At 37.6% G+C, this 16,631-nt stretch overlaps 1 protein-coding gene across 45 annotated transcripts in view; it reads right to left on the bottom strand.

Annotated features, from left to right (window-relative positions):
- Positions 1-3,621: 3,621 nt before the first annotated feature.
- Positions 3,622-16,631, bottom strand: part of mef2aa (myocyte enhancer factor 2aa) — a 90,919-nt gene continuing 77,909 nt past the window's right edge. For 15 of the 45 annotated variants that reach the window (XM_081372793.1, XM_081372786.1, XM_081372763.1 and 12 more), the window contains 5 exons: positions 12,508-12,695; positions 9,800-9,826; positions 7,692-7,809; positions 7,232-7,355; positions 3,622-4,949 (listed from right to left, as the gene is read on the bottom strand). In XM_081372793.1, coding sequence (XP_081228919.1) covers positions 4,595-4,949; positions 7,232-7,355; positions 7,692-7,809; positions 9,800-9,826; positions 12,508-12,695 — 812 coding nt within the window. In that variant the 3' untranslated portion in view covers positions 3,622-4,594. The remainder of the gene's footprint in view (positions 4,950-7,231; positions 7,356-7,691; positions 7,810-9,799; positions 9,827-12,507; positions 12,696-16,631) is intronic. The other 30 variants (XM_081372768.1, XM_081372797.1, XM_081372792.1 and 27 more) reach the window with 5 other exon arrangements.

The following is a 16,631-nucleotide window of genomic DNA, read 5'->3' on the forward strand; positions in this document are numbered from 1 at the left end:
CAGGGCGGAGTTATGACTAGTTTTGCAGCAGTTACCGGAGTTTCGGGTTGGTAGCGTGAACTACCGTAAAATGTTTTGTTTGCATTCTTCCTAGATATATTAAAATGCAAATGAACACTCCTAAACTGATATATTGTAATTTGACATTTTACGCTTTGTATGTATGTAGGCCTATACATTTTTTTTTTACCTAAAATATAATATCTAAAATAACTATTTCCTTTCCAATGCTTCTTTGGATTGAACTTGCAATGCTAGTATCGTTATTGTCCATTTACTTTTGGGTTTGTCTGCATGCATATTCAGTGCCACCTGCTGGATCGTTTTCATATTGCATGTAAATGTGTCAATGACGTGATGCTCATATTTTGTCCGGATCTACGCAAAATAAAATAAAAATCAATAAAGTACACTTCTTATGATTAATTATCATTTGGATTTGCTGGGCTTATATATAGGCATGATATATAGGTATGTATATGTGTACATATGTTTATATATATATATATATATATATATATATATATATATATATATATATATATATATATATATATATATATATATATATATATATATATATATATACCTTTTTATGTCCATTTAAAATGCAGAAACCTTAAGAAAATGAATTGACATTTGTATTCAAAAATTAATAAAAGCATTTACCTTTAAAATTATGTAACGTTTTTATTATTATTATAAAATCGGCACACAAGTTTTAGGCTGTTTTTTAAAAGTTATATATAACTATATATATATATATATATATATATATATATATATATATATATATATATATATATATATATATATATATATTTACTGTTATACTGTTAATGACTGTTTTTAATGACTGTTCTTGAATGCCTATTTTCTGGTCTATGTGTTTCACAAAACCCTAAACTAGTTCATGGGCAAAATATAATCCAACTTCCACACTGAAGTTCCATGTGCACTGACTGTGTGTTTCTCAGAGATGCAGTATGAAGGCACATAGAGTGAGTATTTGAGGGTACAATGAGGTTTTTAATAAAGCGGACAGATTCTAATGTTTGGGACTTCACATGTGGACAAACTCTACTCAAATTCAAAGAATTGTTCACTTCAGTTTGCACAGAATAAGCGAGAGAACCTATGTTACACAGTAAAAGCCAATATCTTTACTTTAGTGAATGCAGAATACAAATTTGTACAACAATCTCTAGCATAATATCTTAGTCATTCAATAAAAAGTTCACTAGAATATTTATTGTATAATGAAGATAAAACAACACATTCAAGGGAAATATAATGCAGATTAAAGTTCTCTCTCATGTTTTACTCTTTTTTTTGTCCTTTTTTTTAATCATTTTTGAAACATCTTGTTTCAGTTATGGCAACAAAGTCCAGCTTGTGCCGCCAAACGATTTGAGCGTCCAAACCGCAAACAGCTTCTTGAAGTGAACTAGTAACTACAAACAATTACCAAATACATAATTCTGATTTAGAAAAGCCATAAAGCAAAGCAGTGTACTCTCGCACAGCAAAGTGAAGAAAGTAAGCAACAAACAGTTGTAGTTTCCTCTTTATCCTTTCCTTTCACATTCAACAGTTTGTGACACGGCACTCGGCACCAAAGGGTCGGCCTCCCCCCTTAGATCTCTTATGTATTTCTCATGTGCATTTATAGGGACCCCTGACGCGAGGGTGATTTCAGAATGTGATGAGTGACATCAGATTTGATTCGGAACACTAGCGACTCTTTGGAATAAGGCTCTAATTGTGCACGTAGCAGAGAAACTCCCTGATTCCTAATCAAGCACTAATGTTGAGTGTTTGTGTGTGCATTCACCGCGGTATGAAAATCCTGCATGTTTTTAATCCTCAGTGCTTTCAGAACACTGGGCTGGCATTATTGCTTGTCTACCCTGAAAAGCTTTGATTGCGATCAACTTTAAATGATTTCGACAGACATCGTAGAAGTTTCTAATGGGTTTCCAAGTGTTTCAATTCAGCTGAGACAACAAAGCTCGTACATCTGAGATTAGATCTAAAGCTATACCTAAAGCAGTGTTTGCATGGCTCTTGTGGTTGTCATGTTTAGTCAGTGTGCCTTTATATGTAAAGTTAAAGGGATAGCTCACCCAAAAATGGGGTCGATATTTGTTTTGGGCCCCATTAGCTGTAATTGCAAAAAAAAAAAAAAAAAGGTTGAAACATTCTTTAAAATATCATCTTCTGTGTTAAAAGTCATAGAAATTTGGAATGACTTGAGGATGAGTAAATGACGACGAATTTTTGGGCGAACTATCTCTTTAATATGCAAGCACTTAAGGAGAAAGGGTTAACAGTCATTTTCTCGTTCGTCAACTAGGCAACATTGTATGATTAATGGGTATGTGATAGTACAATATGCATGATTTTATTTTTTTCCTCTCTCAATTTATTTGATTTGATTTTTTATTAAGAATTCCACTTTCAATGTGAATGCTTTGTGCTCCTGGCTATGTGTGGGTTGGGGACTGCATAGATTAATATCAGCTTATTGCCAGTTGCCGTGGTGCTCAAGAGGGCAGGGAGGACGCGCACACCGACCGAATACATAACAAATCTGAAGAGGAGAGCGTCCCATGGCAAACTTGAACATACAAACTTTTTGTGCAATCCAGTACAGATATCATGTCCAAGCTTGTTTGCATTGTCTAGTATTTCCATCTTTAGCTGCTGAATCCCCTGACGCTTTGCCACCTGAGGGGCGGAAGGTGTGATGCAAGCCAGAGGCCACAAACAAACAGCCACACATGAAGAGCCCCGCGACGGGGAGATATGCGCACACAGAGCGAAACGCGACGCCGGAGAAAGCTACAGCACCCCCTCTTGTCCAGCAATACAGAACTGATGCCTCCTTAAGGTGTCTCCTTTACATTAGGAAATCTGTAGATGAGCCAATTCACAAAAGAACTTGAAAGGTGTTCTGTACATAGTATGCATGTGTGTGTGTGTGTGTGTGAAGTAGGGTTACTTAAAGATATGGTATTTACAATTTCGGAGGAATTTCAACAAAATGAGCTTTCTTTACAAACTGTGGGAACGTCTGTAAAGAGAAATGTGTCTCGTACTGGATATCGATGAATAGTGCATCTAAGCCGTGATGGGTTAAAGTAGGCAGTGTGTTCAGCAGCTGCAGGCTAATCCCTCACAAAACAGTTGTAAGAAATGCAATCATATTTTTTTTTCTTAGCATGACGAGTATCGTTTTACAAAACAAAATAGACACTTGAGCCTGAATCATCCAGCTCTGTTGTTACAATTTCTTATGGACAGACATTCACCACCATTAAAGGGTAAACGACCCAAAAATGACCTTCTAGGAAGAAGAAAAGAAAAAAAAAGAAAAAAGAAAAAAAAAACACTTTGATTATTACCAGTAATAGTCAGATTTGAAGAAAGTACAGTATAGTTAACAAAATAGTAAATATTAACCAGTGAATACTCTACTTAATAAGGATCTCGCCTTGTAAACTTGGCAGTAATCCACAAAAATATACTTTTTCTTGAATCTGGTGAAGGTACAATACATACGTACTTACACCAAAAGTGATATATATTAAAGTTGCTATGTACATAACAAAAGAAAAAAAGGTTTGGCTCAAATCTTTAATTTACAAACAGAACAGCAAGTGTTCATGGCTTTAGATATCGTTTCAAGATCTGCTTTGCATGTTAATCGTTTTCCAAGGTTTGTAACAACGCACACTATGACAGAACTAATATGAAACAAACATCGAGAGAGAAATGCTGAAAATTCCCAACCTACAGTACGACAAAATTACATAGAGGCTTTGGCTTGCGTTACCATTGAGTTGTTGGAGCTGCATGAATGTACAATGACGACTACCTTTTCTCTTCCTATTTGTAAAAAAATAAAAAATAAAATTGAATTGAATTGAATTGCTGACCATTATAAATTTAGAGACATTTTCATTTCTTTGACTTAATGTCTGAACTGAGGTGAAATGTGATATCATTTTAGATACAAGCCTTCCCTCGTAAAACTGATCCAAATCTATCATCAAATACCTTTAAATAAATTAATAAGTGACATACTTCATATAAGGGCGAGTGCAGATACAGATTGTTTAATACGTGAGCCCAACAGGCAGGAGCCTTCGGACAGAAGCCGCCCCTAAACTTTCTTTGATTGTTTGCAAATTCAACAGCGAAAACAGCTACAAGTGTCAAACTGCACCAGTGACAACAATTATCGAAATGTTTTCTTCATACATTGGACTATCGCACAATGCAATTTGCATCAAGTACCTGATAACACCTGTTTTTTTGAGTACACCATTCATTCTGACTGCTCGACTTGAGAATGTATCTCTCGCTCTCTCTCTCTCTCTCTCTCTCTCCTCACATCTGTTAAATTTCGATATGTCAGGACATTTTTGATTTCTCTCCCCATCCACCTACTTACAAAAAAAAGAGAAATGACATTAAATTATATCAATAGAATAATAACAATAATGACCCTCCCTGCTGTCACTCCTCTCTCCCTTTCCCCCTGCCCAGCCCTGCGTGTGACTGACTGGCTGTCGAGCTCCAGACAGCTTTATGTCACCCAGGTGTCCATGCGCATGCGCTTGACCGTGGGGCTCTCTCTCTCCTCGCCCCCGGCGGCGGGGGGTCGACCCAGGCCGAGGGGAGAGTGGAAATCAGGCCGGTGATCCTCTCGGTCGCTTCCGTCGTAAGAGGAGCAGGAGGAGCTGAGGCTGTCGACGGGCGAGCGGCCCATGTCGGGACGGCCAGAGGGAGCCTGTTGCTGCTGCTGCTGCTGCTGCTGCTGCTGGGACGGGAAGCCGGACGGGGTCACGCGCTCACGTGGAGGAGAGATGGGCTCCGATTTAATGTTGACGTGCTGGCTGGTGTTGATGGAAAGATTTGAGCCCTGAGGTAAGTGGCCACCTCTGAACAAAGAGTGGAAATTACAAAATGACAAATTAGTATAAAACGGTAACACTTTACAATAAGGTTTCATTTGTTCACATTAGTTAAAGGGTTAGTTCACCCAAAAATGAAAATTCTGTCAGTAATTACTCACCCTAATGTTGTTCCAACCCAGTAAGACTTTCGTTCATCTTCGGAACACAAATTAAGATATTTTTGATGAAATCTGAGAGCTGGCTCACTCCTCCTGCAGGCTTATGGACACTATAACTTGCTGGCCCAGAAAATGTATTAAAGACATCGTTAATATAGTCCAAGTGACTACAGTGGCTCAATCTTAAGTTTATAAAGCGACGAGAATACTTTTTGTGCGCAAAAACAAACAAAAATAACGACTTTATTCCACTTTTCATTTCCTTCTCTCTGGGCCTCGAGTCTTTTCACGTAGTGTTTAAGCGTAGCGCGTCTGTGTTGCACGTCACCACGCATCACACACATGACCAGCGTCGCCCAATAGTGAGCCTACGTGGTGGCTGCGCAAAAACACTACATAAACTAACTCGAGGCACAGAGAGAGAATGAAATGAATAGTGGAATAAAGTCGTTATTTTTGTTTGTTTTTGCGCACAAAAAGTATTCTCGTCGCTTTATAAACTTAAGATTGAGCCACTGGAGTCACTTGGACTATATTAACGATGTCTCTAATACATTTTCTGGGCCAGCAAGTTATAGTGTCCATAAGCCTGTGGAGGAGTGAGACAGCACTCAGATTTAATCAAAAATATCTTAATTTGTGTTCCGAAGATGAACGAAAGTCTTACGGGGTTGGAACAACATGAGGGTGAGTAATTACTGACAGAATTTTCATTTTTGGGTGAACTAACCCTTGAACTACATTTAGTTAACGTTAACTAAGAATGAACAATGCTTCTACAGCATTTATTAATCTTAGTTCATTTCAACTTTTACTAATACATTATTAAAATGAAACTAATGTTAACATTAGTTAATGCACTGTGATCTAACATGAACAAACAATGAACAACAATGTTAACAAAGATGAACAAATACTGTAACAAATGTTAGGTAATGTTAGTTAATACAGTAACTAATGTTAACAATTGAGACCTCATTGTAAAGTCTTACCCATAAAACATTTTTATATGCATATGAACTCAACAGCAACTACGTGACGCTAAAACAGAGACCCAGATAGCCCTATAATAATAATATCCCACCCTCCATCTGTTTACTCAATGGCGCTTGCAGCAATAACAGCACCTGAATCATTTTAGAGGGTGGTATCTAATTAGAGCATGCCTGGCAGAATGTGTCAAAAACAGTTCACTAATGTTTTGATGGCACAACCACTGCGCTTAAATGAAAGATTTCATTCACAGGCTCTGGAAACATTTTAGATTCTTTTTTCTGTCTGTGAGCAATGCACTCTGCTGTTACAGTGAGACTTTGATAAATCTATCTATAAAAAGAAAAGAAAAATAAATTGCATAAAGAAAAAGAAGCCTATTTTAGGACCATTAAGATTTATGGTGACATTACTTTCATAATAATTAAGCATGTTGTCCCTGCCATTATGTGTCTTGATGTCTTACATTTTTTTCATGTAATTTTTCATGTAATTACATTACAATAATAATGTAATTATTATTATTATTATTATTTAAATGGGTATATATACCATCATAAAAACCTTAAAGTCCAAAAAAGATTGTTTCATTTTCTCTAAAAGCTCTAAAGAAAGAAAGAAAGAAAGAAAGAAAGAAAGAAAGAAAGAAAGAAAGAAAGAAAGAAAGAAAGAAAGAAAGAAAGAAAGAAAGAAAGAAAGAAAGAAAGAAAGAAAGAAAGAAAGAAAGAAAGAAAGAAAGAAAGAAAGAAAGAAAGAAAAATATTCTGGCTCAGTATTTTCCATTGAAAAAAAAACGGAACATATTTAAAACAAGATGCATTTACTTGAGAAGCACAATGACAAGATTTTTCAGGAAAACATAACACAAATCAGCCAAACACATAGTCCCACCCTAACCTCATGGCACTGGTTTGTATCTAGTGTTATAAAATAAAATAAAAATACTTCAGTTTTAAGCAAAATATGGTTTTACATTTTTAGAGTGAATTATGACCTGGACATCCATCCATCCTTTCATTCCACTCTCTACAAAATAAAAAGTGAAAAAGTATGGCAACTAAGAATGCATTTGACCTCATGCCCACTAACATTAGTTAGTGTTCTGCAAACCTGTGTGTGTGTGTGTATGTGACTGCACACATCTATGTTACTCACACCAGCGAGCTGAGAGCTGCCTGGCCCAGTTGATGCTGTTGCCATGCCGACATTGAGCCTATAGAGAGCCCTGGAGAGCCGAAGCCTTGCAGAGAGGAGAGCTCAGCACTGCTCAGGGAGTATTCTAGAGCAAAACAACACACAACAATCAACAACAGAGTTTATGAGTCACTCAATCACCTCTGCACTCACACTGTAGAGCCTTTCAAGTATTTGTGTTATGTTTATTATTTAGCTCAGAGCTGGATGGTGTCATGAAACATAGGGTCTTCCTCTTTTTATCAAGCCACTCATAGATGAATTAAATCAAACCTCGAATGAATGAATACATTACAATTATTGTAGAAGTGTGTGTGTGTGTGTGTGTGTGTGTGTGTGTGTGTGTGTGTGTGTGTGTGTGTGTGTGTGTGTGTGTGTGTGTGTGTGTGTGTGTGTGTGTGTGTGTGTGTGTTATACTCACCAGAGTTGTAGGCAGTGGGCATGCCTGAGTAGACCAGGCCTTGTGGTGGCAGACTCGGGGTGGTGACGGAGACCACTGGTGTGGCCAGAGCCTGGGAACTGCTTATCCTCTGAGTGTTCTGCACACAGGACCACATACACAAAGTTAATGAGATAGAAATCCCATCACAGACATGCATGCATATCCAACCATGTGAAGCACTGTCATTAGAATAGCGTGGTTTGGTGGAAATTATGTGGTAATACCATTTTACACCAATAAGAGGCGCTGCAGATTCATTCTAGAAAGAAATCAAACTGTTTTGCAGGATGCTGTTAGTTAAACAGCTTTAATTCAGAAGCCCTTGGTCAATATAAGACACTACAGAATGCCTTAAACATGTGGTATACCTGTATATCTGTAAACAACTTCACTGCAAAGTTTTGCTAAGGAATATTCAGTGACCTGTGTTGACTTAAGCACAATAATATAGAAAATCCACACACAAACAGTCATCGACAAGAAAAACCAAACTCTCTTATGAAATAATCCGGTTTGTCTAAGATGTTTCTACTAAAATACCTTAAAACTAAAAACAATGGTTGACATAGTAAGAGTATAGAGCTATACAATTATTAGGAAATGGTAGAATTTGCTGAGAAATATTTGAGTTCATTGAAAAGAGTTTGATTGAAGACTATCTTGATAAAGCAAGATGTTTGAGACACATGAGATAAATTTGGTCTTTTTCTCGAGAGAAAAATGAGAGGCAACAGACTTTAAATTGCACTCCATTTAATGCCACTGCTGCCTAGGAGACACAACTGATATTAATATTACTGATATACCGAATAAGGTAAATCTCTTATCCAAATAGCATCCAGCATGCAGTGAAATAAAATAGTCACCGCAAGCCAAACGTGTGGACATGCAGTGTGCGGACACACAAACACACACACACACACACACACACACACACACACACACACACACACACACACACACGCATACTGGGTTTTCATGTTTTACGGGGACATTCCATAGACAGAATGATTTTTATACTGCACAAACTGTATATTCTATCCCCTAAACCTACCCATCACAGAAAACTTTCTGCATTTTTAGATTTTCAAAAAAGATCACTTTGTATGATTTATAAGTTGTTTTCCTCATAGGGACCAAAAACCATTTTGGATATTGCCATCTTTGTGAGGACATTTTGACCCCATACCGTAGGGTATACCTGAACCACACAAACACACACACTTAGAGAGAAATAACTTAAAAAAGCATATTTAATTCAAAGCAGTTTTGCTCAGTTTTACATTAGCTGAGGTACAGTAGATGAATATTCAATCTACATACTGAGTTTGAGATGGACATTGCATAGTCTCTCAACTAATGTGGAAAGTAGATGCTACAGAACAGTGGTCTTTCAATATTGTAAAATGCATCCACATTTGTTTCATTTGCTAGTGAAAATATGTTCTCTGACAGCATTTGGCGTTCTCCTCAACTGATGTCATCATTTTGGACTCAAATCCATTTTAACAACATCATCATCATAAAGCAATCACTGCCCAGGCCAAAAAACAAGAAACACAAGAGAATAAGAATTTGGGTAAAACTCAAATATGTTGACTGCTAGAACATGTGGATTGTGTTTCTTAAAATGTTGCTTTGATTGATCAAAGCTTTTATGTTGCTTTAATAAGCTGATACCAGACTTATTGGTGAGGCCTTAGGCGAATATTAAATAATTACTAATGATTGCATCTTTGGCGATTCTGTGGATTCATCATTTTCCTTTTCTTCTTCAAATACACCCACATCACTCTTTCTTTAGCACAAACACACACACACGTGCACGTACATTTCGGAACATACTGTGGCTCTTTCAAACTTCCTTAAAAAGGCTCAGTACATGCAGTGTGAGTCACACACAATGCAGACCAGACATCCACACAACACTCATGAGTTTATCCAGTTCAAGGTTGGCTTTAGTGTATCTTTACGCAAGCAGTGGAATCATCTCACTAAGCTGTGTGAATCTGCTAGTAAAAGCAGTGTGATTTTCAAACCAAACTGAACCCTGTATCAGTCTTCCCAAGGCATTCTGTGAAACTCACCAACTCCATCTCTTCCTCCTCCGACTGCTTCCAACAGAAAAGAGCAGACGAAGCTGTCAGTAAAGAGCCAGGTGGCACACCTAAGCTGAGCGGGGTCAACCCCCCGTTCTCATCAGGACGTGCCTTTAAACTAACTTATTCAAATTCAGAGACTAAAGCGTGAACCGAACGCTGCCTCAGGTTACTTGCAATAAAACTGGAAATTCAAATTTGGAGTCAAATTCAAATGAAAAGTCAAATTTGTTGGCACTAAATACACAACATTTTCATTCCTCATGGCCATGTGGTTTGTACAACACAGCAATTAGGTGTGAAATGCTAAACAAAGGGAGAGTAATAGTGGAGGAAGGGAGAAAAGTAGTGGGGTTTTTAAGTCCTTAGGGGGAAAACAAATCATTGAGAAGCTTGACCTCACAGCTAGGATGTGCTTAACCCTTCACCTCAGACACTCATCCATACATGAGCTTGTGTTTCCAATAGCTCCATCAATCATTTTGCTTTCATTGGCACAGTCCTCCACTTGATTTAATTGATTATTTACCAGAGTGGAATAGTAAACACTAGGTTAAATGAGAGCGAGAAAATGTAGTTAAGTACTCTTGAGAATATAAGAACTTTATGTTACATTCTAACATGCATGCAATATTTATTTGTAATATAATAATGCATTTTAAATATTTTTTTATTTATAATTTATATAAATTTAATTAGATATAGAATATATATATATATAGACAATTAGCTGGAAATAAGTTGTAATAAATACATAGAGCCGGTCAAAAGTTTGGAAACATTACTAGTTTTTATGTCTTTGAAAGAAGTATCTTATGCTCATCAAGCCTGCATTTATTTGATCAAAAATACAGAAGAAAAAAAAAAACAGTAATATTTGTGAAATATTATTACAATTTCAAATAATGTTTTCTATTTTAACATACTTTATAATGTAATTTATTTATGCAATCAAAGCTGAATTAACAGCATCATTACTTTGGACTTCAGTGTCACATGATCCTTTAGAAATCATTCTAATATGCTGATTTGATTTGATTATTATCAATGTTGGAAACAGTTGTGCTGCTTAATATTTTTTTTGGAACCTGTGATACTTTTTTCAGGATTTAATGATGTATAAAAAATTAAAAAGAACAGCATTTATTCAAAATAGAAATATTTTCTAACAATATAAATCTCTAGTATATCTTTTTATCAATTTAACACATCCTTGCTGAATAAAATGGTTGGGGTTTTTCCACAAAAAAAAAAAAAAAAGAAGAAAAAAATAACTGACCCCAAACTTTTAAACGCTAGTGTATATTGCTACAAAAGATTTCTATTTCACAGAAATAAATCATATTTTAAATTATATTCAAATAGAAAAAATAAATGCAGGCTTGATGAGCATAAGAGATTTCTTTCAAACACATTAAAAATAGTAATGTACAACTTATTTCAAGCTAATAGGACAGCAACTCCAAATTGCAAACCTAGATTTTTCCCCCCGTTCTCTCTCTCTCATAATATATTTGCAAAGTGCTAGTCAACTCCGTAATTCACACTTTCTCTCGATACTTTTGGCCCAAATGTAACCAGTTGTCTTCTTCTTCATTTCACTTCCGAAAGAAAAAAACCTTATTTATGGCATTAGGGTGTCTCTTTTTGCATATGTATATGCATATATCCCTTTGTTCGAAGCCAGCTGACAGCATGGAGTTGTACAGTACTGAGGACGCTGAGCTTTCTTCTCAGTAGTGCCAGACCAGTGCTGTCTCAATACCAGCACTCAATCAATAACAGTGGGGAGACACGACAAGGGCGACAAGATATTATCTGGCTCACACTATGGGCTTCTGATTAAGCCTTCATCCCCACTCTGTCACACTGCGATGTGATTAATTTAATACCATTATGTTCTAATGACAGCCTGTCTGCAGGCACTCTCACAGGCTCTGCCTTAGTCTGTCTGTCTGAGGCAGTTCATTCACACACACACACACACACACACACACACACACACACACATAACAAAAGGACACTCACCATAAACGCAAATGTACACAAATGAATAATGCTCTGGGCTTCTTACTACTGATGACTTCAGATGCCACGAGCTTGGCATGTGGGATTTGTTTTGATTCATGGTGGGTAAGAAACTGTACCGCTTCCAGATGCTGGCGTGGTATTCCATACACTCGCATGCATATGTATATTTACACTGAGCTAAGAGAGCCCTGCGTAACCCCAACTCTATTTACCAAACAAGATTCTGTACACGCGCAGTGCTGTAGAAGAAACCTGCGCAGCTTCTGCAGCTGAAACGAACTAATTATTGACATTTTTAAATATAATAATAATATTCTTTATTTCTGCTTCCCATTTTATGTTGTAGTGATTAATGAGGCTGACAGCCAGGTACAGCCTCAGGTGCTGAATGTGGCCAGAGCTCTCTGCACCTTAATTATAATCATTTGAGAGGCCCTCTAATTTCTAGATGAATAATAGAAGGAGTGAGGGTACCTGGATCTCAGATATTTCGCGCCGTTGCTCAGCTTGTTGTGTAGCTGACACCGTTTCAGTTTGATTTCACTGTCAGCGAACTGATCTAAAGACCATAATTTCACTCAAACGCTTGCGCGTGCTGATCAACATTGATTTGGAGCAACAATCTTGTGGATGTGTGAATGTAGAATCAATTCTTTTATACTCACCAGCGGTGGCATCATGCCCTTGCTGGATGCGGGGATGACGACTCTCAAGTCTGGCTTGCGGCTCCCGATGCCCATGTTGCCCCCCGGTGGCGGCGGTGACTTCGCAGGCATTATTTTACCCAGTCCGTTCCCGCTGGGTGTACCCAGAAGCCCCGGCGAGCCCCTCGGGTTAACAAAGCCGTTTCCTGCTGAGACACACATATGGGCGAAAAGCATCATGGGATTGTGCTCTAATCAACCAATCCCCAACAGCTATCAGTCGATCGGACGACATGCCATTTCCCAGCTGCAGTCGTAGAATCTCATAGCACGCAACGTTAAGTGTTCCCGACCCTCTGGGAAAGTTCTAGTAATTATCCCACACATTAATGAAAATAAAACATAAATTTTGAAATTGATGAGCCTTTGGTTCTGTTGGTGTACAATGCTGTTTTCGTGTGTCCCAGGATGAGAAAAGCAATTCAGTTTAACAAATGTAGTGTGACTTGAGCTCTTTAAGAAGGAATGGCTGAAGTCATTACAACTGAGTGCAGCCATTCACTACTATCAAAGGCAATTAAAGTGCCATTTTGGAGAACAAATCTTAAAACTTTGGTGGAGTGTCGATGGTATGCCATTCCTAGTTCCAAACTGAAGTACAGACACTTTTATTTGGAACTTTCTCCGGCTGAGCTAGAGCAAACGGGATGCATTCAAAATGTGCATGCTAAATGTTTGCACATGCGGCAATGACCCCAAAAAGCACAATGAGAGGAACCCAGTGTGACTGAACGGTAGTCTGTTGAACATCAACAATAAATACTGAAAAGTTTGTGCGCGAATGATGTCATCGCATGAGAACGAACAGGCTAATCCATCAAGTCTGCACCTGACTGACCTCACACCCGTATACTATATATATTGTGGGTTTCTGGTTTCATGTGAACTTCAGAGTTTTACAAAGATGTCTTTCTACCATCTGCTGGCTCACATTGTTAGCAAGTTCCTTCACACAACCATCTGAAATATTCTCTAACAATCACAGGTCATTTACTCACACAATGTGTAACCTCCAAAGACAAACACAGGAATTACAATTGGCCGACATTCAAACCCAAAAGCACAATTGCCCCTAAGGTTTCTGTTTCAATGTTTTCTCTCGTCAGTGTGAAAAATGCTGCACAACTAAACAACAACCATTAGGCAAACAAGTGCAATGTCTTCTGGTTTCTAGAAAAGGTCCATTTCATTTCCATTTGTTTGGAACTGTGCATACAGCAAAGTGCAATGTCATTTCCATGTGTTTTCTCAATTACAGCAGCTTGATTAAATGTTAGTCATGGGGCTTTTTCTGCCCCCCACCCAATGCTCATTTCCTGTGGGTGCTTGCTGTGGGACAGCGAGAGAGAAGGCCATCATCTGAGAGACAGAGAGCAGAGACCTGCACTTACTGTGTCTCTGTTAAAACACACCTCTGCTGAGAGGGACATGCACACGTAATGCTCTTTTTTTGGTTATATCTATGGACAGAAATACTCATAATCAGACAGTAAACAGTGTCTTCGGAAAATGATCCGAGCGAGATTTGAACTAGGATCACCCGCACATAACATGCCAGTTCACGTCTCAGACAACTTCCAAGATTTTATTCTCAGATTGTAAGAGAATTTCAGTTGAAGCTAAATCTGCATGCAGTTATGCGTGTTCACTAACTTATAAAACTCAATGAATATCACCCATCTAACTTGGAATAGCAAACAAAAGCAAACTTTTTGCAGGTTGTAATTAAAAGCTTAAGCACTGCATCAGCTGTTTCATCAATTGTCTGGGACAAATAAATACCTTTCATGAAACTTGGCAAGTATAACATTAACATTTATTCATTTTGCAGATGCTCTTATCCAAAGTGACAAAGAAAATTAGGAATAATTCAACACAAGTGGAAGCAGCAATACATACTGCATACATAAGGACAAACAGAAATATAATAACACATTTAAATCACTTACAGATATCTTGTGTATATATATATATATATATATATATATAATGACAATTAATAGGTAATTTTCAATTTTCATTGTCATTCAAGTGAAATTACTGAACTTAAACATACGAGCTGGATAAAAATGATCATTCTAGAAGAAAATTTCAGATGGTACTTAGAGGCTTTTGCATCTGAACTCTTCATATATATATATATATAAAATGAAATGCATAAATATAATCCGCATTATGTAATACTTTAATGACTTTGAAGGCTACTATTCTAAATGAGGAAAACAGTACTTGATAAAGAATGCTCTTAATTTTTTGATGGTACTGTGAATGTTTATTCAGTTGACAGGAAATATACGATGAATGTGAGCACTGGAATGTGTGAACCTGCAGTGAGAGGGAGGAAAATATCTTGTAATTACTGTAAAAAAAAAAGCACAGCGCCAGTGCATTACTCTGATAATGATCAAAAGGAGGATGATATCATTACGTTGAAATGCTCCCAATTTCTGTAAAAGGCGCCTGTTCTCAAAAAGGCGGAATGTGTAACTGAGGCCCTACTGAGACATAAGCTGCTCTCATTCTGAGTTGTAAGCAGTGTCCCCACCCCTCTTGCACTTGAAACACCATGTCTATGTAAGTCCCGCATTGAATCCTCTCATACCCAACAGAGTGAACCCAGTGTCACAATTCCTAAATGAACACATAATACAGAAGAGTAATGCCTTGTTACATTGCTGTCTTGAACAATGCTGCTTACCCTCATAAAATAAGTCTCTCGCTCAGCTCTGAGTAATGCATGATCCTTTGGGAGCATGGTTACATAATGACCCGCTTTTACAAAACAAATAATTTGTTTCTTTTCAGAGCAAGGCTGTTTTGATAAAAAGCACCAGAAAAGTCCTAACCATTTATAAGTCATCATTACCTTGAGCAACATGGTGTCTTTAAAGGGGCAAAGTATGCATGAATGAGAAAAGACTAATGGATTTCAGAATCAAAGCTTCGCCTCCCTAATAGATTAAGAGGAACAGAGTCCAAATTCTAATTATAGTCTTAATTAATGAGGCTGAACAGTACCTCTTTAATGGGCGCAGCCATATTGTTTTGGCTCCAGAAATCATGCACAGGAACAATGTGAGCTGGGAAAAGAGTTCCAACTGCTGGTGCCAAAAAATCCAATTCATATTTTACTTGGAGAACCCTTTTGTACAAAAAATAAATATAATTTGTTATGCCTCCATGAGGAATCTGAGAAAAAGAAAAAAGAAAAAAAGGCCGGTAGCACTGGAGCGGGATGGCGCCGTGGACCTCAAGATATAGTAAAGTAACTGGCACATAAAGGCTCTTTCGAGGAACCAGCCTATAATTCCTCAGTATTAATGAAGAAAGCTGTGCAGCTTCTAAGCACATTGCATAACAGAGATACAACTCCAAACAAACCCTCGTTTTTAACAGAGACGGTCCCGAACGGCCCAAAAGCACATCTGTGTACACTGCGTTGTACTCAAAACTGGATTCGAGATCGCCTCAAAGATCGGCTCATCAGATTGCTAATTGGTGCTCATCAAAACACGTATCATGTATTTCTGGAAACATCACGTTTGCATCAATTCCTATTTGTGCATGATCACGCATTGTGAACTTTGGCATAATCTGCAAAGCTGAGAGTTTGCTCTTGTCAGCTTGAACAAGGTGTCTTTAACACTTCAACTAGTAGTGCCAAATTGTTTGCAATAATCTAATTGAATGTGTGGGATCTGATCTTCTAATGTATCAGCCACACTTCTGCAATCCCACGATGAAAGCACATCTAACTTTACAGGACTTCACATCGTTTCACTTTTAATTAAATTAAGATAGTTGCTAAACCAGCAACTTCGCTGCTTGAACACACTGAATAAAAGTCAATTTAACTATTTTATATTTAACACTCTACTATTATTAGAAAACACAAGGTTCTAACATGTTCGGTACTCCCAGTTATCCAATTCTGAAGCACAAACCCTTTGACAGACCTAAGAAGCGGTGCTGTTAAGATGGAGATGATCGAAAGATATCTCGGATCAAAGGAGACTGAGCACAAAGCATCAAGGACTTGTTCACCTTCTGGAGTTGAGGGCTCTTCAGCCATTAAGTGATTTGTG

The sequence above is a fragment of the Scardinius erythrophthalmus genome (genome assembly GCF_964197995.2).
Source record: "Scardinius erythrophthalmus genome assembly, chromosome: 8".
Taxonomy (NCBI): domain Eukaryota; kingdom Metazoa; phylum Chordata; class Actinopteri; order Cypriniformes; family Leuciscidae; genus Scardinius; species Scardinius erythrophthalmus.